Source organism: Xenopus tropicalis, chromosome 2 (genome assembly GCF_000004195.4).
Source record: "Xenopus tropicalis strain Nigerian chromosome 2, UCB_Xtro_10.0, whole genome shotgun sequence".
In the NCBI taxonomy this organism is placed as follows: Eukaryota; Metazoa; Chordata; class Amphibia; order Anura; family Pipidae; genus Xenopus; species Xenopus tropicalis.
The window spans coordinates 143,071,218-143,098,439 of record NC_030678.2 but is presented as its reverse complement, the minus strand read 5'-3'; the positions used below and the strand labels follow the sequence as shown (position 1 = coordinate 143,098,439).

General features: G+C 35.8%; 1 protein-coding gene across 4 annotated transcripts in view; it reads left to right on the top strand.

The window, feature by feature from the left end:
- scn8a (sodium channel, voltage gated, type VIII alpha subunit) overlaps positions 1-26,601 on the top strand; it is a 98,582-nt gene extending 71,981 nt beyond the window's left edge. For 3 of the 4 annotated variants that reach the window (XM_031895985.1, XM_031895987.1, XM_031895986.1), the window contains exons 21-27: positions 5,977-6,099; positions 14,231-14,515; positions 15,991-16,044; positions 16,877-17,014; positions 17,613-17,717; positions 19,429-19,699; positions 21,741-26,601. In XM_031895985.1, the coding sequence (XP_031751845.1) occupies positions 5,977-6,099; positions 14,231-14,515; positions 15,991-16,044; positions 16,877-17,014; positions 17,613-17,717; positions 19,429-19,699; positions 21,741-22,888 (2,124 nt within the window). In that variant the 3' untranslated portion in view covers positions 22,889-26,601. The remainder of the gene's footprint in view (positions 1-5,976; positions 6,100-14,230; positions 14,516-15,990; positions 16,045-16,876; positions 17,015-17,612; positions 17,718-19,428; positions 19,700-21,740) is intronic. The other variant, NM_001374728.1, reaches the window with a different exon arrangement.
- Positions 26,602-27,222: the final 621 nt, after the last annotated feature.

Below are 27,222 nucleotides of genomic sequence, written 5' to 3'. Positions count from 1 at the left end.
GAATTTCCCATTTTTTTTTAACCCTTTCCAGACATGGGTGACGTAATGTAGAGGCAGGAAATAACTTATTTTCATAGTGTAACATATCAATGTGTTCCTAATATGGGCATAATTTAATGAAACATGAATTATTTTTGTCCTCTTGGGAGAGATTCACATTACTTCAAAATACAGATATGAGACCTGTTATCCAGAATGCTCAGGACCTTGGGGTTTTCTGGATAAGTGGTCTTTCTGTTAGATCTCCATACCTTAAGTCTACTATAAGATAATTTAAGCATTCATTAAACCCAATATGATTGTTCTACTTCCAAAAAGGATTAATTATATTATAGTTGGTATAATCAAGTACAAGGTTCAGTTTTATCATTACAGAGAAAAAGGGAATCATTTCTTTTTTAATTTAAATTATTTATTTAAAATGGAGTCCATGGGAGATGGCCTTCGCATAATTCTGAGCTTTCTGGATAACTAGTTTCCGGATAACACATCCCATACCTGTTCTTCAGAAAAAGTCTAGATGGTTTTAGTGTTCTCTGTCAGTGTTGTCAGTTGTATGTTTTGCAAGCTTTATAGTCAATATTAGTTTAGCTTAGTAATTTCTCTGGCAGCTGAAGAAGCAAAGGTTTCTTGGGTTTTATAATTTTCTTTCAAATTAATTAAGAGAAAGTTACCGTATTTTTCGGACCATAAGACGCACTTTTTTTCCCCCAGAAGTGGGGGGAAAAAGTCCCTGCGTCTTATGGTCCGAATATAGCCTACCGATATACTTTAAAAAAATGTTTTTACTTGCCCATGTGGTCTCCGCAGGGCCCTCCTCTATTTGCCGGCGCTTAGCTATGGCGCTGTGCGCATGCACAATGACGCGCATGCCCATACGCATGCGCGTCATTGTGCATGCGCCAGAGCTAAGCGCCGGTAAATAGAGGAGGGCCCTGCGGAGACCACATGGGCAAGTAAAAACATTTTTTTAAAGTATATCGGTAGGCTATATGCTGGTACAGATGGGGGCAATATGTTGGGTGAAATATGTTGGGTGCTGCTGGTACAGGTGGGGGGCAATATGTTGGGTGCTGCTGGTACAGGTTGGGTTTTAATGCACATAAAATATTTTAGGACACTTTGTTTCAGAATCTTTTTTTCTTCATTTCCCTTCCCAAAAAATTGGTGCGTCTTATGGTCCGGTGCGTCTTATGGTCCGAAAAATACGGTACTTTTCATTATCCCTAATGTGCAATACAAAACAAATGTGTAATTCTACCCCCTTTTCAAATGATGATTCACACCGTCATCCCAGACTCCACATTCTATTTTATTTCAATTTTTACCAGCTCCGGTACTGACTGCGGTTCACCTGTGTTTAAAAGAAAGTTCGGCTTTTGATATCTGCACACTGTACAACTGCTTGGCAGTAGTGATGAGCGAATCTGTTCCGTTTCGCTGAAAAATTCTCGAATCTTTCAAAAGATCTGCGAAATGGGCAAAATGTCGCGCGGCAAAAAAATTTGTCGCCCGGCTATTATTTCGTTGCGCGGCTATTCTTTTGATGCCCGCGACTATTCTTTTTTGACGCCGGCGACAATTTTTGGACGTGCGGCGAATTTTTCCGTGGCAAATTTTTTCATCCATTTCGCAAAACAATCCGCCAATGGCGAAACGCAGAAATTCGCCGCGAATCCATGCCTTGCGAAACATTTTGCCCATCACTACTTGGCAGCATCCTAGTGCAAATGCAGTTAAAAATGACCCTGCTCTAACCCATTCTACATGAATCTAAGCAGATATGAAATAATCATAGTCATTTTTTTCCTGTTGAATCATGCTATTGACTACAAATAACACAAATAATAATGGAGAACATTTGTCTTTACTTAAATAAAAGCTACTATATCAAGCAAATGTATATTGTCAGAAATAAGAGCAGTTCTTTTAAGTGAACCTAACAATTAACCAATGACAATGTACAATACCTGAGATGCTGCATGTTGTATTTTGTGGTGCTGTTTACCTAGGGGCAGATTTATCAAAATATGAGATTACAGCTCATCACATACTTTTTATTTATTCCTATGGGATTTTTAGAAGTATATTTACCAATGGGTGAAAGTTAGAGTACACCATGAATGCGTTTCTAAAAATCCTATAGGAATGATGGGTGCATTTGGGGTGAGCTGTAATATCAAACTTTAATAAATCTGCCCCTCAAAGTCTAATAACAAATTTTACAGAGTGACATTAATTCAAAATATGGAAAATAGTTATTTCTAAAAAGCCATTTTAAAGGTTCACTGATAACAAATTATAAGATGATTAAGCAAATTATTATTTTGAAAATGTCCTTTTTATGTAAATGTTTTCCTTGGTAAAGTCACCTTTTGTTATTTTAGAGTAAGTTGCATGCCAGCTCAGCTGCACAGTCATATAAATTCTGTATGAAATTGTAGATTGCAGCCAGTTTTCTGACAATTTGTCCTTTAAGAGATAAGGGTTGGATTGCAGCTCATTTGTCTGATGTGGAGAAATGCAATCATAAGTCACAAACAGAAAAAATTCCCATGGATAAAAAAAAAATTCTCTTTTGTGATATAATTTCTTTAGTATTGTCAATACAATTTGTAATATTTTTAAAGAAATACCTGAAAGCGGCATCTTTTCCTGCAAAAATAACTGCTGAGATGGTGCAGAGATTTTTTTTATAAAATTCACCCATTGGAGTTGTCAGAAAATGAATAGGTAGCACTTATTCTCCTGTGATTTAAAAACAATTATTAAGTAAAGCTGCATATTTGATCTGGCATGCATTTATATTACAACATCCTAACACTGTACAAACTAATGCGATAACAACTAACCTTTCAGTTTCAGAGGACTACAAATGTTATTTATTACTCTTCTCCAGGTCTTATTCCTCAGGGAATGTGCTAACCGTGTCGAGTTCATATGAATGTAAAGGTGACATAACTGAATTCACTTGTGTGGAATACACTGATTTGTCACTGTGGTAAAATGGGCACAGAACATATATTATATGAAAGGAGTAGTTAGGGTTTCCATCATAAATGTTAAATAATGTGTTTACAAAAGTTCATATATGTAAATGGAATGTAGTATGGTCGCTCCAACTTAGTTCTGATATGCCTATAAGACACAATCTTGCCCCAGGAAGTTAATATGCACAGAATAGTATACCATGTATTCAACAGTTACTGAGCTTATTGTACAGTCAATTAATGAGTCTTTATTAATAATGGCACCTATAAATGGGAAAAAGAGTGACCTAAAAAGTAATCTCCCCTTTCTTTGGGGATTTTACATCTGTATAATATTTATTAGCAAACATAAAAATTTAAAGGAGAACTAAACCCCCCCACAGACAAAAGCCCCCATCCACTGCCTGCCATTGTCCCCCACTTCCTCCCCACAGACTTTTGTACATGGAAAAGTATCCCTGTTTTTAAACCTGACATAAAGATGCAAAGTAGTGCAGGGGAGTTCACAGAGCCATCTTCTGTATCTTGGCATTTTCTTTTATTAATTCGCTGACACCGAGCTATCTGGCATATTTGCAATTGGAGCTAGAGTAAAAGAAGAGGATCTAAAGATAAATAAGATGGTGCCTGTGAACTCCGCTGCACTACTCTGCTTCTGTATGTCAGGTTCACAAATTGGGATGATTTTCCATGTAAAAGACTCTGCTGGGAGGGAGCTGGTAGGGAGGCCAATTAAGGGCAGTGGGTGGGGGCTTTTAATTGCGTGGGGGGTTTAGCACTCTTTTAAAATCTTATAAAAGGTTTGTACCTTGCTTGTTGGTGTGTTTTCAATAACACATTTTTTTTTAATCAATCCTGTCTGTTAAAATCATTGTATGTGGTTCTTACCTATTGTGCGAACATTTTAAATTAGATTTTGTTTTGTGAATAGGAATATTAGCAGAGATTACGCTAGATGCTTTAGTATGTAAATATGCTACTTGCTTAGTCTGTTTAGTTACATGCAAAGTTTTGCAAGTTTCCTACCTGCGCAACCTAGATTGTTGTGCATAGCATCAGATTTACAGTGCACACAAACAAGCCAAGGCACACATACATGCTAGGCCCCATCAGCCAATGAATGGACAGAGTTCTGTCTTTTACTCCCACACTACTTCCTGTTACAGTTAGAGCTGCATTATTTCCTGTCAGCTGATCTCTGAGGGAGCACCCAGCCCATCACTAAATGGTGGCTCAAGGGAAAGGATGTAAAAGGGCAATATTTACTGATATATATTCCAGTTTGGCGAGATTCTCTAATAGGTCACTTAACATAGTAGAATCTGTTGATTAAGTTTTCCCTTAACTCTTGTTATTGTGTATTTCAAAGCAAAACTGACTCTTGTGCTCATATCCTTTGATTACTTGAAGAATCAGTTGTTTTAATTTCCCTAATTTTTCTGGATTTTACAAAAAATTTTCTGGTCCCATAAAAACTGGAAAATGAGAGTTCTACTGTATACTGTATAAAGAATCTTATAAAATTGACTTGGAAATATCACCATTTTGTGAGGGTCTGTGTGCTCCCTCAGAGATCACCTGACAGGAAACAATGCAGCTCTAACTGTAACAGGAAGTAGTGTGGAAGCAAAATCCACTCTGTACATTTACTGGCTGATGTGCCCTAACGTGTATGTGTGCCCTTGGTTTGTGTGTGAGCACATGCATGCCTCATGCGAGCCAGACGGATAGGCTTTACTACTTAAACATGTCAGTGTTTCCGTTTGGGGTTATCTAATGGCATGTATTATTAGAAAAATGTATTTTTCATGAAAAGGCTTTATTTATATGAATCAGTATATTATGTGATATGTTTTTATACAGACCTGCAATTGCTATAGTTATGAAGGAAGATTTAACCTTATCCGTAGAATTAACATAAAGGTTGTCCTAAATAACTCATGCTTACAAGAACATGAAACTGTGACACCCCCTGCATTCATGACATGTAAAAAATAACATTCCAACATTAAAATCTATATCATGTAGCAATACTTACTTTTATGACGTGTATTGTTTTACATGTACAGAAGTGGAATTCCTGTTTTGTTTTTTTTTTATATAGACAGGAAGAGTAGTATTGCTTTTAGTCTAGAAGTTCTAGGTGCTAAATGTGGGTCCTTTGTTGCTCTCTACAGCAACCAGCTGGTTTTCGCTGTTTTCTAATATCCTCGACTAAGGAGTCGTTATTGCTAAGTCCCATAGAGACTGTGATAGAAGTGACAAATGACTCTCCTGGTTATATCTTACTGTAGATAAGCATGTCTGTAAATGCAATAGGGTCTAGGTACCACATACTCTGTTTCTAACACACAAACAAATATATATATACTTTTTTTAAATTGCTAATAAATGGTGTACTCTTTTAAGGTTTCATAATATAATCAACACTAAACATTTACAGTAAGAGGCAACCACTTGCAGCATAATTTTCTGGAAAAGGCATTTATTTGCAAATAGTATTTATCTTCCTTTCTGAGGGCAAGCACTTGGGAAATAGACTCTAAACCTAGTGGAACCTCATAGGAAAAAGCAAAGTATAGCACCAGTTTAGAAACCCAGTATAATATTTAAATTCCAGTTAACTTGGTGACAGCAGGCATGTCCTGTATATGTTTATCTGTATTCTTTCTCACAGGTACGTTTATTTTGTCTGGCTTAATTTAATGGGAGCAGCTGTAACCGAGAGACGGTGAAGGGCCAGGGTAAGAACTTTGTCAGATCTGCCTTGAACAGACCCCACTATCTGTGTATGTGGTCCTGCTTTGCTCTCATATATTTTTCCCTTCTTTTTCTAATCCCTTTCTCAACCAGGTTTCCTTCCAGGTCAATACTATCGAATGACTTAGTCAGCTGGGGTCCCAGCTTGAATCCAGTCTGTACAATCAGTGTTAGGCTTTGATTCTAACAGTCTGGAACCTCTCTTTGCTTTTCTGTTTCTGTGTAGGTCTCTTTAGTAAGCCTTATAGCTAATGCCCTGGGCTACTCGGAACTAGGTGCCATTAAGTCCCTTAGGACCTTAAGAGCATTGAGACCCCTAAGAGCCTTGTCACGATTTGAAGGGATGAGGGTAAGATGCTGAAAGCAGCTGATCCTTCTGCATGCATACGGAGCAGTTTAAAGCATGCTAGAACTGATCAAACTGGATTGAAATTCAAAATTCATGATGCAGCTGCTGACTTCCTTATCCCTGCACCCTCTCCTCCAAACAAGGGAGATGCATTCAGCTGCCTCATCACATTAATACTGGCCCAAAACTACATACCGTTCGTAGTACATCGTAACATTGGCTGTTCTCATCTGGCCTGGCTTGTCCCCAGCACCCAGAGGGCACCCCTGCTGTATCTCTGTAGGGAGAATCACCAGGTGCAAAGAAGAGGAATTTGAACCCCCTTTTTTTCTTTTGTATTCAACAATGGAATTTTGTATATAAATGGGTGGTGGGAATGTAAAGCAGCAATGAAATCATAGTGTTTGATCTTAATAATGTAGGTGAGAGAACGAATTAGTCTAAACAGTAAATTACTCTTTTTACACTTTGGTTTAATTCATCTTGTTGCACCTTGTTGTTCTCAGTCCAGTCCTCTGTAGACTGGAAGGCTTGTCTGACAGCAATTCAGCTTCACTTTCTCCTATTTATTTGTTTGCTTTACGGTACCCTGCCCCTATCACTGCAGCTAAAGGAACACAAACCATCAAATGATACTGTCTGATGCTTCCAAGTAGCCTGTAGTAAACACATGGTACAATTTTTGTTTTGTCCTAGCTCATGTTCATAGAAATTGAAGACAAAATGATGGAAGCACACAGCTTTGCATGAGAATGAATGACATTTATTTTTTTCAATTAACCCTTAAATAGTTAGCAGTATTTTCAAATGTTACCTGCCTTAGAAAAAAATGATTGAGCAAAAAGTTTTGTCCTTTGCAGTATGCATTTTTTTTAAATATATGATTCCAAAATTTTTGCATGGCATTTGAGAATATATTTCTCTCTAGGTTTCATTTATAAACACATTTTTAAACAACTGAAAGCTCCATTGTACAATGAGTTGAGAAGAAACACTGCATAAATATTACATTTGCTTTAGCTATGTCGCTTGTTCTACTGTATTTGTGTTTGAGGGATAAATTTAGTTATGATGGAGGTTTAAGTAACACTTTAAAATGACAACTTTGAATAGTCAGGTACTCTTTTTCTTCATGTTGTCTAAGAAGGTTTGTTCTTGACTTTGCTCGAGTTTTCCATAGGCTCCTATTGGAAGCATTTATCACATTCAACTCAAAAATGGTCACGTCTTTTTGGTGGGTCCACTATTAGAATTTAATTCAAAATTGCAAGACCGTTGCCCTTTAGTTTAAATGATTCTCAATGTTTCTAAACTGCCCAGATTTTGATCGAGAAACCAGTGGGCAAAGTCATAAAAGCTTGAGTTGAGAACATATTTTTGTGCTGTTAAAAAAACTAGTTTTAATGTTTTTGCATATTCAATATCCGGGGAGTCGTAAGACTCAAACCGTATGCAACCCATCAAAGGCAGAAAGTAAAACCAGAACAGGTTTATTGGTACCAACAACAGAGACAACCTTAATATTTTCTGTTCTTCAAAACTAAGAGGTATATTTATCATGCAAAAGTGGAGTAAAACATTAACAGTGATGTTGCTCATAGCAGCCAATCAGTTGCTTTGTTTTGGTTTTCTAACTGTTGAAATCTAATTGCTGATTGGTTGCCCTGGGCAACATCACCGGTAATGCTTCACTCCACTTTTTACACAGCATGATAAATATACCCCTTAGTCATAGACTAAATGTGATCTTCCCTAAGATGTAATTTAAAGGGGTCTCCACTAATCACATCCCTCATTAGCACAATTAAACACATGTGGTACAAAATACGCCAATCAGATAAGAGTGAATTAAAATGCAGCCTCTTTTGCAGCCCACCCACTATGTTTGTACTCCCAGTGAAGTCTATTCAGAACACAGATAACTTTACTGATATACAAAACAGACACAGTTAAAACCAACAATATTAACTTTTCAAACAAACCCCTTAATTAATCTAAAACCCTTAATTAATCTAAAAATTACATGAGACATAAAAGTTTGGAGTTTTTTTAAACAAATCAGAAGACCCTTTCAATTCCTTGTATAGAGAAAAAAAAATCCAAATTCACATTCCCACATTCATAGTATTTACATTGTTATCTGATTTTGACCTACAGTCATAAGTCTCACCTGTATGACCATGCTTATATGGGTAACTATTGTGGCAGCCTAAATAGCATAAGGTGTGGCATTGCTGAATTATCTTCATATTGACAGTCACAAAATAAGAGAACTTTTTTTTGGCATATTTAAAGGAGATGTATAGGATAATTAAAAAAAACCTCTATAATAATATGGTGCTGGTTTCACTTTTGGCTAAAAGATTAATGCTATCTGTTAAAACGGCCCCTTTATTGGGGCTTCCTATAGATCTTCTATGGTCCCTGTCAGTTTTTCAAAAGAGTGGTGGACGTGTCCTAACAGGTCTTGTCAGAAGCACAGTAGTAAGGGGATAGCCAATCACAGGAAGTGGAACATATGGGCAGGGTTAGTAGGGTTTTTGGAGAAATTTTTAATAAATCAGCCCAAAGCACTACTTTTTAAAGCACATTCCTTCAATATTTAGATAAGTTAAATTCATTGGCATAATATTGTTATCCACACAATTTACACCATTGCATGGTCTTCTCCCCTTATTTAAAATATAATTATAAAACCAGACCCTAGTCTAAGGGTATTAACTTTCAGACACAACAGTTTTAATTTAATAACAAATAGAAAACCATACTGCTATACAACTTACACTTAAAACTTGTAATAGTAGTAATTGTCCAATATCTAATTTATAAACAGAAAATCACACCATGAATTTACATGTAGTGCTGATAATGACTTATTAGACCACCTCGAATACTGATAAAAGTTAATTATTTATTAAATATTGCTGATTTCATACAATGTTCTCGCTATATTTCAGTATACAGGTATGAGACCTGTTATCTAGAAAGCTTGGGACCTGCGGTTTTCCAGATAAGGGGTCATTCCGTAATTTGGAATTCCATTCTTTAAATCTATAAAGTAAACATTAAATAACCCCAAACAGGATTGTTTTGCCACCAACATAGATTAATGCAGCTTAGTTACTATCAAATACAAGATCCTTTTTTATCATTACATAGATATAAGAAATATATTTTAAAATGTGATCTATTTGATTAAAAGGGAGTTTATAGGAGATGGCCTTCCCATAATTTGGAGCTTTCTGGATAGCAGATCCCATACCTGTATTGTCAATATACCCTTTACTGTTGAAATAGAGGGACACTTAAATGCTATAGTTGAGGAAGGAACTTAAATGTTACATAACTATAAATAGAATGACCATCAGTTTGGGTTTTCATTTTCAGTCGATGGTATGTTATCTCTTTAAAAGCAGTAAAGTGGAAGTTATTCCACTTTTTAGATATATCTGTTTTGTTTTGATGTACTTCTAATTATTGCAGGTCAGTTTTTTGGTAAAAAAAATATAAAACTCGAACTGGTTGCTTTGCATCCCTAATATTTTTGATCATGTTATTTACCCTTCTAATAAATCCCACGAAAGGCTCAAAATGTAAACAGTTTCAATGACTGCTGCTTTGTGAGAGATAGGAAGAAAACCTAAAGGGGTAATTTACCTTAAAAGTAACTTTATGATGTAGACAGCTTTATTTAAAGTCAATTCAGAACCCATAAAGAAAGAAGAAGAAAGTGGTCAAACTGTAATTTTCAGGGACATGTTTTCAGAAACATATCTCCAAATACGTATTTCCCTTTATGACTAATAGTAAGTAAACAAAATACTTATTTAAAATGGGTCTATCTACAAAAGCACTTGAATCTATGCCTTTCTATAGGCCATGGAAAGTATATTGTATGGAAACAGTTAAATTCAGTTTTTTAGTTATCGACGCATCATATTTACGCAGACACAAATACAATAGAAATACCGTTTCCAATCAATATGGGAACTGACAGTACCGCTGTTGAACATGCATGCAACATAATAACTGCACAAATCACATAAAAGCCATGTTCCCTCAGTTAGTTTGGGGGAATCATGTTTTAAAAGTAAAAAAGTTTATTCCATATTGTGGATCTAGTTAGAAAAGCAAAACCTATGAAATGTTCAGTAAACGAGTAGCCGAACATCTAAGGACTGTGGCGGTAGTTTATTTTTCTGGGTCTTCCTTTATCAGAAGCAGTTCTCATTGCTTTCATCTGTCTAGATATTTAAAGTTTACATTGTATACAAAAATGAGCAGGCCTTTGTTAACATTTAAATGCTGAGTGGAATAAGATGACATTTAGCACAGGGCACAGAATTCTGTGTGCATACTAATAATGTTCTGTTTCTTTCAGTCTAGTAAATAAACTAAATGACTGGGCAAAAACAGGGGTTACTTTATTTAAAGCAGTAAAAAACAGCTGGAGGTCCCTTTGTGTTGGGCTAGTTCACCTTTTAGCTATGGTCTAGTGTAGACAGCAGAATTGTAAGGCAACTTGCAATTAGTCTTGCTTTTTATTTTTTCAAATTATTTTTTTTTTTAACTTTTAAAATCCCCCCTGCAGCTCTAAGACTTCAGATTTTAACCACTACAGTACTACAGTATATTGAAGGACTTAATTACATTAGCAGCCATGACTTGCTGCTACTGATGGTTTGCTGGCTTGTATCCACCTGACACGCAAATAAACCCCTGTGGGTCTCTAGGTGACCCATGCGTAACTCAGTTGTTCCCAGGTTTGACATCTTATTCATAAAAACATTTTCACTAGGAGCAGTCTGCATCACTTTATGAGCAGGACCCCTCCTCCCTTTATATGCTAGTATTCTGCAAAAGTGAGTTATTATGTGGCAGCCACAACTTGCCCCCCTACCTTTCAGTTAGGGCCTCTTAAGCTTGCAGTTTATGTAAGGCAATTTTTTACAGTAGAATGCTTAAGTGGTCCAACCCTTGACTGTCAAGTAGATGAATCTGTCCTCTTAACATCCGATGTTATTGATCATGGTCTCCAGTTAGCAGACACATGGGAAGTTTCAGCAGACACATAGACACATGGGAAAAGGATTAGACACAATTATGTTTTTATGGAAGCTCAGCATAGATTGTGATAGGATTAATGATCTTAGAAAATTACAAAAATGTAAGACTAATTTGACAGTGCAAAATTTTTATCAGTCATTTTTAAAAACAGAACATTTACTTGAAGTAGGAGTGACCTGTTATCATTTACTTGACTGACGGTCAAACTGTAAAGTAGCTTTAAACCTTGGTTTCTGTTTATAAATTTGTCATTTTTATAGGCAAATGTTACAAATTTTGGAATTCTATTACTTAAGGAATTACCTTAAATAATTGATAAATATTCAGTCGCTCCATCTATTTGTGGACTGTATTCTATACTTTTTATCAATTGTTTTACAAAAATTAGACCGCATTGTATGCCTTTTGAAAGGTTATCCATATAGATGTGGAATAAAAAAGAAAGTGGTCAAATCCTGTAAGTGACCAGGCGGTAAGTGTAGGGACACTATCCCCAATTTAATAAACAATGCACTCTTTCTGGTTTGATCTCTGTGCACAATCAATTCAAATTAATTGAAGATAAAGGCCCAGCACTCCTATGGAACTTGACTCTTGTGCTTTTATTGCATATCACTATGCAGCCAACATTTTTTGTCTCTATATAGGGAACTCGATGAATGATATTTTACAAGCTACTGTATATAATACTAACCTTTGTAGTGTGCACATCATTCAACAGCTGTAAAATGAAGAGGAATCACAGTAAGCGGATAATTCAGTAGATTAACTTTATACCATATCCCTTGTGTGGAAATTTATCTCAAATGGTAGCCTTGCCAATAACTTCTCAAAGTAAAAAACAACAATATCCAGGGTAACTTTAAACATAAATCCATCTGTTTTTTCACAAAGGTTTTCAATGGAGAAGTGAGTGGTAACAAAGCATAACAGCAATTTACAGTTTTTGTCCATTATCCAAAACAGCTTGGTTCACTGGCAGACTGTCTACACAAGTCTTGCTTCTATTAGCAAAGTCCTAGTTCCACTTATGGCAGTTTTTAAATCTTGTATATCCATTTTTTTCACCAGCCTTGGTTTTCTCAGAGATTTTTTTCTACACCAAAACACCTTTAGCCAGTATCCCACAGGCTTTCTATTTCCTGTTTCCCCAGGCAGAGAGCTCCTCTCCCCCGGGTGGTTAGTCATCCCGTACAGTAGTTGTACACACACAGTCTCTATGATTCTTATATATTGGGTCTCATAGAGCATTCAGGGAGATATGTACCTTTCGTGTTTTGTTTTCCCAGAAACTATGCCACACTTCTTCTGTTATTTGTCTGTTAACAACAGACTTAAAAGGCACACATTGAAGACAGGTCCTTACTATTGGCCCTGTTTCCATAAATTGAATGCCAAGGTTGTGCTTTGATTACATGATGACAAAGCAGAAATGTCAACAGAATTGCAAGGTAGTAGATTCATAGTAAAGGTACAGCAACAAGGAAGCAGTATGTATAAGAGCTCAGAGCACCTAGAAATCTTGGAGTAGTGCTAGTTATCTTGCTGAAGTAACCATTCTTAATAGTTCCCTATCAGGCACGCAATACATTTTGTCAAGAAATGATCTTTAGTGGAAGAGCCTTACTTGCTGTAAAAGATTATCCTTTTTAGAGATAAGATACTAATAGTATATGATATATATAAAGAAATATCCTGACTAAGGTCTACTTGCTGTAAGTATATTAACCAACAGTAATCTGTGATAAGAGCTTGTAGTCCCATGAAAAGCAACAGATTAATTTAATCAACTTTAAAAGGTGGCCCTGCTAATATCTTGTTGGTGGAATCATCCCTTAATAAGTCAATCATTTTTCAATCTTTTTCTCTCCTACCATTTTGGTCTTGTGCCCCCCCCCGCAGCCATCCCTTGGTCATTTCTAATGATCTTAACTCCTGCCTTATATTTCCTTTACATTTTATTTTTTTTTAGTTTAAAGCATAGGGTTTATGGCCCATATTTTTCAAATGGATTTTTCAACTTTTCACACATCTCTCGACATGCCGGCCATCACAGCTTTAAAAATCAGGATATTGCAAGCAAATGTAAAATGTATAACATTTATTCCACTCTGCTTTTAAGTATTACTTATTAAACAATATAATATCGATACAAGGATTTACATTGAATATATCTTTATTAGTGAACTCATCAAAGCAAATTAAATAATATAAGGAGAAAGATTCTTAAAAGCCTCATAATATCTAGTTATATGCTTTTCTAAAACTGTGAGCCAGGCTGCAGTTTTCATCTTCCTGTTGTGGCTCAGAGGAGGGAATATGGCTTTTTTTTCAACTTGAGCTTGCAAACCATGCATGCTCAGCGCCCTGCCCGAGGCATATGTTATACATAGTCACAATGCAGTCTATGTTAAGTAATCTTCAACATTTTACCAAATATTGTTGGGAATGTTGACTTAAAGGCCACTTGCCGATATGACTACTGCTTTCTGCCACACAAGGCACTAAAGCATGATTAAAAAATATTTACTGTTATAATATATTGTGGTTAGTTTATTATTTAATATGGGAGAAGCCTCTTTTATGACCGATTTCATTATTTTTCCACACAAATTTTTTATGAAGATACAATTTCTTTATCAATATAATATAATAGTATTTATAAAGAAAAAACTTTTGAAAATATATCATAAGTGGACATTTTTGCATAGAAAGACATTTTTATCATTGATGTTGGTTGTTTCCAACCTTTATTTATATAGTCATACAATGACAACATAGGCATAGCAAAAGCCAGGTAAAACTAAAGCAGTTCTGCCCCCAATGATATACAAAAACAATTGATTGAATATACTTGCATTGTACCATATCATTGTAGCATGGGCACCATACACTATACATGTGCCATAGTTTGGAAACCCCTGATTCACTCTACTGATTTTATTTTCCACACAGTACATACCTGTTAGTGGCCTTTAGCCTTAACCATTTCTTTGTCAGAACCAGCTCTTATTTTAGATTCTTCTCTCATGAATTCACTGCATTTGTTCTGCTTCCAATACAGGTGGTAGTTAATGCCTTGGTTGGTGCCATCCCTTCAATTATGAATGTGTTGCTGGTCTGCCTTATATTTTGGCTGATTTTTAGTATCATGGGTGTTAACCTGTTTGCGGGCAAGTACTACTACTGCTATAACGAAACGGCAGAAGGCATGTTTGAAATTGAAGACGTGGAAAATGAAACACAATGTTTTGACCTTATTGGAAATAATTATACCGAAGTTAGATGGAAAAATGTGAAAATCAACTTTGACAATGTTGGAGCTGGATATCTTGCATTGCTTCAAGTAGTAAGTTTGCTCTTTTATTTGTGTTTAATATGGCATCTATAATGGTTACTTACCATGTCGATACAACTGTAGTGCGTTTAAGCAGGCTAAAGGGGTTAAAGTTCCTTGGAGGAAATCACTAATTAAGGGACCCTATTATAGGTATAGAATCCATTATCTAGAAACCTGTTATCCAGAAAGTTCCAAATTATGGGGAGACCATCTCCCATAGACTTCATTTTAATCAAATATACATTTTAAAAATGATTCCCTTTTATCTGTAATAATAAAACAGTACCTTGTACTTGATCCCAACTAAAATAAAAATGAATCCTTAAAGGAGGCAAAACCATCCTATTGGGTTTATTTAACGTTTAAATTATATTATTTTGTAGACAGAAGTTACAAATAAGATAGATTCCTTATCTGGAAACCCCCTGCCCGAGCATTCTGGATAACAGGTCCCATACCTGTATTATCTTTAACAATGTCCTTTAGCCAAAGTGTTTATTTCTGTTACATAAAAATCTTTTTGCAAACTCTGAAGTAAGGATGAATTTGAAAATAATAGTAATAATATTCTTATGGATGTGAAACCTCATCCTAAACAGGTTTATTTTGGAATCCTGTAAAGATAGGTGTTATCTAGTTGTGTAATATACAAATATATTGCCTTACAAGGAAAAGCATATTTATCAAAATTTAGTTTTTGAATTTTATAATTTGAAAAAACTCAAAACTTGCCGAACTTGAATGTATACTTATTTATTAAAAAAACTTGATTCTCAAAAACTCAATTGAAAATGTGGGAAAAAAAACACAGCGATTTTGCATTCTACTCATCATTTTCATTGAGTAGCTTATATTTTGCCTAGGACAATCGTAAATGACTTGTACATGAACTCGCTTTAATATGGCAGATTTTTACATTTGAGTTTTTCAAGTTTTTTGCTCTAAATAAATCTCGGACATTCAAATTTCAAAAACCTTAATTGGAGTTTGTAAGTTTTAGCACAAAATAACTTCCGTACTATCTATAGAGACACTTTTATAGCTTTTAGCTGCTTGTGAGAAACTGCCTACAATATATTTTAGCAAAGTAAACTTGATAAATGGTGCCCAAACCGTCTTGCTAACATAATAATTAATTACTGCCTGAGAGCTTGGTTTTACTCTCTTTGTAACTATAAATGTACAGAGCTCAAAGTGAAATTTGTACACATATTCTTTACACACATACATAAATATGTATAAAACCTCACATTATAAGGTCTTTATTACAACACTGCTGTCTGTTGTCTATTTATAACCCACCCCACTAAGATGACTTTTCAGATCTGCAGACTGCCATATTAGCCCCCTCAAGAGAATTACACCCAAACCTGCCACTCTGTGTTAGCCTAATACTGTTGATAAAGAATGCAATTTATTTGAGCTATTTATTTTATTAAACAAAGGGTACATTTCTACATCTGCCCGTTTTTTTTTTATTTCAGGCTACTTTTAAAGGCTGGATGGATATTATGTATGCAGCAGTAGACTCCAGGAAGGTGAGCATTATGATTTATAGTTTGCAGCTTATACTAATCCTTATGCTCTGCAAAATTACTATGTGTTTTATTGCGTGATTTTGTAACTACAAATACAAGAGAAATTTACCAGTTTAGAGAATGTTCCAAGTCAAACAAGTTACATTAGTTCTTGGGGTCTGCCAAACAAACAGGTCACGTACTGGTCTCTGGGGGATCCACCCTGTTGTTTTAGAAGGGTGCCTGTAATAGCTGCTCCCTTTAGTAAAGAGTTTATGCAATGATGAGACATGCAAATTGCAATGCAGATCCATTTGCGTCATGTGTTATGAGAAACAATTTGAACTAATCCCAACAAGATGCTTGTGGGAATGACTGATTTGGGATAAATGTTAACACGTTATGCCAGTACATGTTGATGCTAGATACAATGGAGAGAATCTTGGGTGGAGCTATAGCTAAATGGTCAAAACTGGCCCATGTGATCAACAACAGCTCTTTTATTAAATATGCTCCTCTACCAGTTGAGGTTAAAAATGATCCATTACATATCTTGTAAGTCTACTTGGAAACCAACCATATCAACATTGCAAAAAAATTGATCATAATTTTCAACCCCAAAGGGCATTGCAGTCATATATTCCATCTATCCCTATGTTTTTTTTCTTCTAATGGCTTTATAAATTGCCACATTGCCATCCCCTTTTTATGTGCATTCATGTAGAGTGAAAATTGACTCTTGTGTAGTGTGTAGCACTTACCACTGCAGGCATGAAAGTTTTTAGCTAGTCAATCTATAATGTATGTACCTGTCTCTTTGTTTTTTTAATTTACTGATGTATTTAAATTATAGGTTCACCAGCAACCAAAATATGAGGACAACATTTATATGTACATTTATTTTGTAATCTTCATTATTTTTGGCTCTTTCTTCACTCTAAATCTGTTTATTGGTGTCATCATTGATAACTTCAATCAACAAAAGAAAAAGATAAGTTTTATATCTATATCTGTTATACTAAATATTTAGTGTAAATTGGCAACTTTTGTTGCCTCCATATGGCCCCAAGTACAGTTTGGTGAGAAGCAGCAATAGTTTTGCCACTGCATGAGTGGAAAAGGGGTACTTTGGTGCTGTACATTGTAGAAGCTGCAGAATCTGCCTTCTAGACAGCTATTAGGAAGGATGCAAGCTCATTAACTCCAAATATTTTCTGATTCTGTGAGCATGTATGTGATGTTAGCATTGATCACCTCCAGTCTTATTTTATGGAATGAATATACTGCCCACAGACTCAAGATCTGTGAAGAAGAGTAGAACACACAGCATTTCAGAAGGGTTTGGGTGGACACCATTCCTCAGGTTATTTTAGATAGCTAGCCTAAGCTGGCATTACAGTCAAGGTTTCTCGATCTGTATCGGGTCCACAAATACAGTACAGTTAAGTCTTTCCCCCATGATTTAGTATAGAAGGAGGGATTACCTATCTCTTGCACATTTCAAGAAGTTCTTGAAAAACATGTACAATATATTGGGATGAACATACATCGAAGATGTATTGTAATCAGTTTTGTCTTCTTCTATTTACTTTGGAGGTCAAGACATCTTCATGACAGAAGAACAAAAAAAGTATTATAATGCTATGAAGAAACTGGGCTCTAAGAAACCACAAAAACCCATACCCAGGCCACTAGTAAGTGATAACAATTACTTTTTTATAATACCATTATTTTAGGCCACTTTGTTTTATTGCAGTTTATTGTAGTACTGTACATTTCCATTAATCAGGAAAGTTATATTAAACTTAATGATGAATATATATTAGACATAATGAAGGAATCTGCCTATGAAACATAACCAATGATTTATTTTCTGCTTAAAAAAATAAGCTGCTTAAAAAAAAATGTTTACTTTTCAAAAAGCTTGTGTTTGGGTGGAGTTCCCCTTAAATGTAGGCTCTGCTAACATACTTGACATTGAGTGGCTGCAGAGATTGTCAAATATTAACCAATATCTTCTTGTGCCTCCACAACAGAACATAGGGTTCATTTGTGAAACCAAGCACAGTGTACAAAGTGCAAAAAAGGCAGCCTGTGCCTCCTGCTGTTGCGCTTGTCACTGAGCACCTGGATTTGTTTATCTGGCGCTCAGTGCAGAGTGCAGTAAGAAGGAGGATGCATGCTTCCAGAATGAGCGCTCTTGCTCCCCTTAGTGCTCCTGCGCTTGCCCCCAAGGGTGACCAAGAATTACCCCTCATGTCTTTATATGATAACAAAGTAGGTTTTGTTGTCCTCCTTCCTATAAATATTGCAGAAACTAAATTAGGAGGATGCTGTATAAGTTTTAGAATCTATCAGCAGAATTGTTAAGGATAATTATATCTCTACGTTGGAGACTATACGTAGTTATAAAATAGACAGTACAGACAGTACAGTAACAGATCTTTTAGACCTAGCGTTGCACTTTTCACAAATATAAGCTAATGTTGTTGTATGTGAGTGAGAATGGTCCCCTTCAGTACGTCATGAGTTTCTACTATTTACAAAAATATTCTTGTCTCTTCTTTCTCCCCTTTATTTATGCTCTATACTACTTCTATGGAGTTACTCTTACCCCTTGCACTGCAGTATTTTTAGTACTCTGGTTTGTACTCTGGTTTGTACACTCCAATGTTATTGGTATTTAACATTTGCTCCTGCTTTTTAGGTTTCTATGGTTTAACTTTTGGCCCTGAAATTTGGAGGTGATGCTATATATATATATATATATATATATATATATATATATATATATATATATATATATAGCAGTATAGCACCCTGCTAAAGAGTAGTATGTTGTAAACATCTCCAGCAAGTTCAGACTCTCCTTTACAACATATATTTCAAAAACTGACAGCACACGAGTTTGAAGTGCAAAAATATATTGTATGAAAAAGTTACATCATAGTCTTACTGTACACATAAAAAGCAACGTTTCGAGCCCGGCTGGGCTCTTCATCAAGGCATGTGAGCAGTGACTCCATGTACATAAAAACAAACAGAAACTATTTATAGTCCAAGGAGGGCAAATGACAACATCATTTATCATATAAGCTTGCTACAGGGTTTCATCCCTGCTAATAATACACACATACAATAGTAATACATTGCAAAAAAACGTTAACACTGTTACCCACAGAAACTCTCAATTAAGAGCAGGTAGAACAGATGAATCAGAAATTCAAAAAAAAAGGAAATCCAACCCGAGTTCTGGATAGAGCTGAGGTTCCGATCTCTCAACCCCATATATATATATGTCTTTTTGCTGACCTGTCTTTAGTCAATTATAGAAAATGTTAAAAAAAAAAAAAAAAGGTGAAATACAAAATGTAATTTTCTAATGCGATCTCTGCTTTTTAACAGAATAAATTCCAAGGAGCCATTTTTGATATAATCACACAACAAGCATTTGATATTGTGATTATGATTCTGATTTGTCTTAACATGGTGACAATGATGGTAGAAACCGATGACCAGAGTGATTACACAGATAATGTTCTCTACTGGATCAATGTTGTTTTCATTGTATTTTTTACCACTGAGTGTGTGCTAAAGCTGTGTGCACTGCGGCATTATTACTTTACCATCGGATGGAATATTTTCGACTTTGTTGTTGTAATCCTTTCAATTGTTGGTAAGTGAAATGCCAACTGATGTGTTGGTTTTATATGTACATGTGTAAGGTGCCACACTCACATCACATAGTCACACAATTATTATTGCTTCTTGTGGACTAGATACAGACCATGATAGACAAGTATCCATACATGTACTCTAGTATCCATACATGTACTCTAGTATCCATACATGTACTCTGTTATCCATACAAATACTCTAGTATCCATACAAATACTCTGGTATCCATACAAATACTCTAGTATCCATACATATACTCTAGTATCCATACATATACTCTGTTATCCATATAAATACTCTAGTATCCATACATATACTCTAGTATCCATACATATACTCTGTTATCCATACAAATACTCTAGTATCCATACAAATACTCTAGTATCCATACAAATACTCTAGTATCCATACAAATACTCTAGTATCCATACATATACTCTAGTATCCATACAAATACTCTAGTATCCATACATATACTCTAGTATCCATACATATACTCTAGTATCCATACATATACTCTAGTATCCATACATATACTCTGTTATCCATACAAATACTCTAGTATCCATACAAATACTCTGTTATCCATACAAATACTCTAGTATCCATACATATACTCTAGTATCCATCCATATACTCTAGTATCCATCCATATACTCTGTTATCCATACAAATACTCTAGTATCCATACATATACTCTAGTATCCATACATATACTCAGATATCGTTAAGATATTGTTAATGCTTGGGTGCCAGTAATATATGTAATCAATAGTCCCACAAAGTACAGCACTCAACAGGTCTTTTCAACACACCAAACTAGTCGCTGGCTATAATCTTTCTCAAGGGGGACTTACACAATGCAAAAAAAAAATCCCAATAATATGCGAAGAATAATGTCAAGACTTTAGTTTGTATATTTTATTCTGCATGAAAACACTGAGGTGGTAAGCAAATGTAATAACCTGTCTTTTATTATGCATAGGTTTTTTAGTTGTTTTGTATTAATGTCAGTTTGATGGCCTTGACCATACGTTTACTCATTGTTCTACAACTTAAAGGAATATATGTTTTTTTTCAAAACACATCAGTTAATAGAATGTCTCCAGCAGAATCTTGCATAGACATATTCTTCATTTCCCATGGTGCCACAGCCATGTGACCTGTGCTCTGATAAACTTCAGTCACACTTTACTGCTGAGCTGCAAGTTGGGGTGATATCCCCCCACTCCCAGCAGCCGATCAGCAGAAAAATGGGAAGGGAGCAAGATGGCAGCTCCCAGTAGATATCAGAATAGTGAAAACCCAAGTCCGGCTTGGGACTCCTCCAGTTACATGGGAGTAGGAGAAACAATAGGTTACTTGAAAGCAGTTCTAATGTGTAGTGCTGGCTCTTTCTGAAAGCTCAGACTCAGGCACAATGCACTGAGATGGCGCCTACACAACAATATTACAACTAAAAAAATACATTTGTTAGTTCAAGAATAACATTTTAAATTGTAGATTGAATTATTTGCTATGTAAACAGTGTAATTTAGAAATAAAAAGTACACCATAAAAATAATGACAGTTTCCCTATAAATGCTTGTAATGTCCCCTTAGGTGGGTAGGGATTTTGGGCTCAAGTCAGGATTCTCATCTACTTCTTAATGTTCTACTTCTCAAAAGTTTTTTCACCACCCCAGTTAAGGGCCAGTAAGAGCAGTTGACTGTGGATTCCAATCACAGTCCAGTGTGGTCCTGAACTGATTAATGTTTGTTTTACCCGGCACCAAAAAGATAGGAATGGAAGTAATGGCTATATGAAGCACCATTAGAACCTATCTCAGAGCCTTATTTCATTAAATTCACATTGTGTGTCTAGAATAATAATGCCACCATTACAGCAGCAATGTTCTGCTGGCATCACACATAAAAATAATCGGAGGAGAAAATATAGGAACTTGTGTAAAAGAAAAAAAAAAAAAGAAGTGAACTTTATGCACTTTTGAATGTTACTGGATGTTCTGTAATTTAATACTATTACTTATTTTCTCTAGGAATGTTCCTGGCTGATTTGATCACAAAATACTTTGTGTCACCCACTTTGTTCAGAGTCATTCGTCTGGCTCGTATTGGCCGCATACTTCGCTTAATCAAGGGAGCCAAAGGGATACGGACCCTGCTTTTTGCCTTAATGATGTCATTGCCGGCTTTGTTCAACATCGGCCTTCTTCTGTTTCTAGTGATGTTTATATTTTCAATATTTGGTATGTCGAACTTCGCTTATGTGAAGAAGGAAGCAGGGATAGATGACATGTTCAACTTTGAAACCTTTGGCAATAGTATGATCTGCTTATTTCAGATCACTACATCTGCTGGCTGGGATGGCTTGTTGCTGCCTATCCTAAATCGTCCGCCAGATTGTGATGCGCACAAAGAGAATCCAGGTAGTCAAGTGAAAGGTGACTGCGGAAATCCTTCTGTTGGCATCTTTTTCTTTGTCAGCTACATTATAATCTCTTTCCTGATTGTAGTGAACATGTACATTGCTATCATTCTGGAAAATTTCAGCGTGGCAACTGAAGAGAGTGCTGATCCTTTAAGTGAGGATGACTTTGAAACCTTTTATGAAATTTGGGAGAAATTTGATCCAGATGCAACACAGTTTATCCAGTTCAGCAAACTGCCAGATTTCGCAGATGCCTTGGAGCATCCACTGCGAATCCCCAAGCCAAACACCATTGAACTAATTGCAATGGATTTGCCGATGGTGAGTGGTGACAGAATTCATTGTCTGGATATCCTATTTGCCTTCACCAAACGGGTACTTGGAGAGAGCGGAGAGCTGGATATATTGCGCCAGCAGATGGAAGAGAGATTTGTGGCTTCAAACCCTTCAAAAGTGTCTTATGAGCCCATTACCACCACACTCAGGCGAAAGCAAGAGGATGTATCTGCGGTTGTTATCCAGCAAGCTTACAGGCGCCATTTAGTCAAACGAGGGTTTATTTCTAGAAAGCGTTCAACTGGCAAAATGGAGAATGGGGGAACCAACATGGATAAAAAAGAGGGAACGCCATCTACTGCATCACTCCCATCATATGACAGTGTAACTAAACCTGACAAAGCAAAACAAGAAAGAATAGAAGATGCAATTAGAGAGAGAGCTAAAAAACAAAAATCTGTCAGGGAATCAAAGTGTTGAAAAAAAAAATGTAAACATTTCATATTTGCAAGCAAAAGATTGTTTACAAATTTAATAAATTTATCAATGCAGATCAGCTATTTAGACACTTACCTAAAGATCAATACCAAACAGTCTGCTTATTGTGACTTTGTTGCATCAACAGCAGTGGCACACCTGTTTAAAAGACTGTAACAAGAGCCTTCAATATGGATTTTATATTTTTGGACAGGTGAATACTGCATGTTCCACATCAGTCAATGCAACTTAGGGGAAATCAGAGCTGCAGGGATCAGTATAATCCCAGAGCGGCCAAATGGAGTTTATTTTCTCATATTATTGTGAAAATGAAAAAAAGCACCACTTGGGGGTTTGTCCATGCAAAACTGTATTTGCAATGTTACATTAGTTAAGCAGCATAATAAAAAAAAAAAAGGAAACAAAAATCTGGCAAAAAAAAAAAACAACAAAAAAATCAAAAAACATTAAGCCCATGCCATATAAATGTCACAGTTTATTTGATATATCTGCATATTTTTTCTACATGGGCTTCATGTGGTTCGGGAGATGGGAAATCAGGTTAAACTTCGGGCTGAGGGGCATTTTGCTCAGGCCGATTCCAAATAAATAAATTTTGTGCTCGTTCAATGCATAGAAATGACTTGCATGATGGCATGCTGTGATCAGGAATCATGCATGAAGACTCATAAAACACAGGACACCAGTACTCTGTCCACTGCAGTGGGAAGGCTGTAAGTCTGAGGCACTCCACTGAATACTGAACACTGTATTTGGAGGTAATTAATATATACCCTTCACCAATATTTACCAAAACCTTTTACACATCATGATTAGCAATTAAAGCAGACCGAAAGATTTGTGTATGTTTATTAAAAGGTTCTTTAAATACCATCACCGCTGCACACAATACCAACAAATGAGATAACTAGTTGCTGCTCAAGATTTTTTTTTTTTTCGTTGTTATGGGATACTAAAAATAAGACTAGCTTCTACTACTATGTCACTGTAAACCAAAACTTAGGGCTTATTGAATTCTGCTTTTGTATTTGCAATCTTTTTAGTCTCCATTACACAGAGGGCAGAAGAACCACGATATTTGGAAAAAAGACTTTTTTTTTTCTGTGGTGGATATTGGGAAATGCCATTATGTTTTGTTGCAAATGTTTATGCAAATCACTGTTCTTTGTATAAACAATGTTTGGATAAGAAAAAAAAAACTATGTTCATTCTGTCCCCCTACTGGGGTAATTTGTATCTTGGCACTTTAATACTGCATGTTTTCTCTTTTTCTAGCCATATTTAAAAGTTATTTTCACACATCCACTTAAAAAACAAAGGACAACATGGTGCAAAGCAAAAATATCAATATACTTCATCCAATCATCTTCAACCATGTTGCCTGGCACCAGTTGTTCTCTAGTGACAGGGATGAAGTTAAAGAAATGGGGGGGGGGGGGGGGGCTCTGGAAATGCCGGGGTCTTCATATGAATGTGGGGAAAACATAAATCAGGGATGTACAACCTGCAGCCCTCCAGTAGTTGTTGTGGCCCTCCAGCGTAGGTTGGACCTGCCTTATTTATATCATGAAGAGCTGAATAACATTAGTTATAAAATATAATATATCCTTTCTACTTTTACCAACTCCACGACCCACCCTCCCTCTAAAGGGTCCCCTGTGATGCTGGAGGCCCAGGGCTAATACCCTCTCTGCCCTACCCTAAAACCAGCTCTGTCTACTTGTGCTAGACATTATCCAACATGGAATATGCATTACTTTACATGTGCTTATTTACATTTTTAAATAAACAGCATAGCACTCCCTGTATCTTGCATCATTATCATGTTTTGGATGAAACACATTTGTAGTAATTTAGCCTGTAGCGTTTAAGACCCTGGAAATTAAGAAAGCTTTAAACTACTGTCCAATCTTTTGCAACTTTTACATCTGGAAACATCCTCATTTCACAAGGTCTGAAGAGAACACCTTGCTGGTGCTGCGGAAATTTTATGCAAAAAAAAAAAGCATGCCTTCTTCTGTGTTCCAAGTGATGAAACGTTTGCTAAATGAGTATGTGGTGTAAGAGGATTCAACATGCCGAGTGTGTGGACCAAACCGTTGTTTCATATTAAATCAATACAAGATGCATTAAGAGGCATTGTACTGTACATTGTCATTAGCAGACCTTCAGGTCCAAGTTTTTCAGTTTTACTGTACATCACTTAGAACCATATCTCTGTGCCAAGTGGGACTTCTTAGCTCAATTACTAGACAATTGCAGTGGCATCAGTGAAGCTGATAAAATTGGAAACTGATTTGCGGCCGAGAAGCGATTTCTAACTCCGTAGAATAGTTTTTTTTTTCCATTTGCTGCTACGACAGAATGTATTATATTAACTTCCATACGTATGTACAGACTATGTTGTAAACAGCACAAAACAAAACAAAAAAAAAAGCTGAGAAAGTGTGGTTCTACTTTTTAAGAGGATATTATAAATGCTGTAATATAACCATTTTATTTTATTGACTTTTTTTTGTAAATACAAAGAAAACGAAGACAAATTAAATAGAATGGCTTCTGGCGCGTGGCATCGTCCTCTTTTATCTTTTATTTTGTAAGATTTTAGAACAAATGTATATCCCTAGAGATAAACGCGAACCTTATCACCAATGGTCTATTGTTCCAATGTGCAATAAAATCTGACCACTTCTATGCAAAATTTGGCTGACCTTCATATACATATTTTTAGGTGGTGGGGAACAAATAGTTAATTCATAATCACTGCTAGGTACAGTTTATTGCTGAGGCTGGTGATATCACAATGCTACTTTTTACAACCTGTCTGAACTGATTTTGATTTTTCAGTTTATTTTTTTACTGTATGATGTTTTATCTCAAACCTTTTAGGAATCCCACGTTTGTTTTATTTGTTTACATTCAGCCGCATAATGTTTAAATGTTTGCTAGCGTGATTCTTTTTGAAGTATAGGTAGCAGAGTGACCTCATCACCAGCAGTACAATGGCAGGTAACAGGTACTGAGAAATCAATGTCTACATGTTTTTGTATTACCTTCATTCGGGCAAGGGGAGGGATGATGGAAAAACTGAGCTTCACTAAATAAAAAGTACCAATGCATTTTGTAGTCTTTGATGCAATGTTTCTATAAAGTCCACTAGTTAGGGAAATGAAAAGACCACATTTTTGGTAGGTTGATTGTTACTGTTACTCCCAGAGGAGCCAATCAGTGAATGAAATGATGAGATTGTGCACAAGATTGGAAGTCGTTTTTGCTTTTTGAGGCATGTATGCGAGAGATTTGTCTTTTGCGCTAACGGGAAGAAAGACTATGTATAAAGGCCACACTCTGAGTTTTTCTTAGTTCTTTTTCTTTCGTCCTCTCACAACTGTCTTTCTCTCTCTTACACTTTCTCATTTCAAGGGACAACTCTTGTGTCCAACTTTTTTCATTCTCACATTTGTATTTTACGTTTGTGACATCTTTTTCCCTTTCTTTATCATGCATTTTTATACTTTCTCCTTTATTTTCAAATTTTTGTGTCCGTGTTAAATTATGTAACGGAACTCTAGTAATGAATAATGTGTTAAAATAATGCATGGTGATTCATGCTGATCGTACCCAAACTGGAAAAAAACCTGACATTACTACTACTATAGGCCAAAATGAAAATAAAAGTTAGCCTTTTTACTGTACGAGAAAAGGTTGTCGTTTGTGTGCACTGTTCTTTGTCTCTTTCCTATAACACAGTTCTGTTTAACACAGGTGTTTGCCGGCAACAATAGAGCTGCATAATATTATCTGGCAAGATATCCTGAGAATGTTAAACTTACATATTTCTACATCAGTCTTTTGAAGTTTATCATTCAAGGATGTTATTTTTTTTGTATTGTTAATATTTTTCTATCTTCCTGTTCACTTCAAGGATAGAAGGAATCAGAGGGTTTATATTGTGCCATTTTCTCATGTTTTGATTGCTATTACCAAAGTATATTGTAATGTTAATTTGTATAATTTGTATGCATATGCGCTGGTAAGTAGTGTTCCAGTAGGCTGGGTGCACAAAACTTATCTTTTTTGGATACTAAAAATTGTATTCGGCTGAATGTTCTTTTAGGTCCTAGCACAGGTTTTGTTATTCTCAGTAAGCCGTAATACTGTAGTCCATCCTCAGTTATTGTGCCAAAACATAGGATGTAGCTCAAATGTAACATTACTTTGTACAATTATTTTTTACCCCGTTTGTGTCTCTTCTTACTGCCTGCTAACACTTCTATGTGCGGTTCCTGATTTAGGGGCTGATTTACTAATCCACG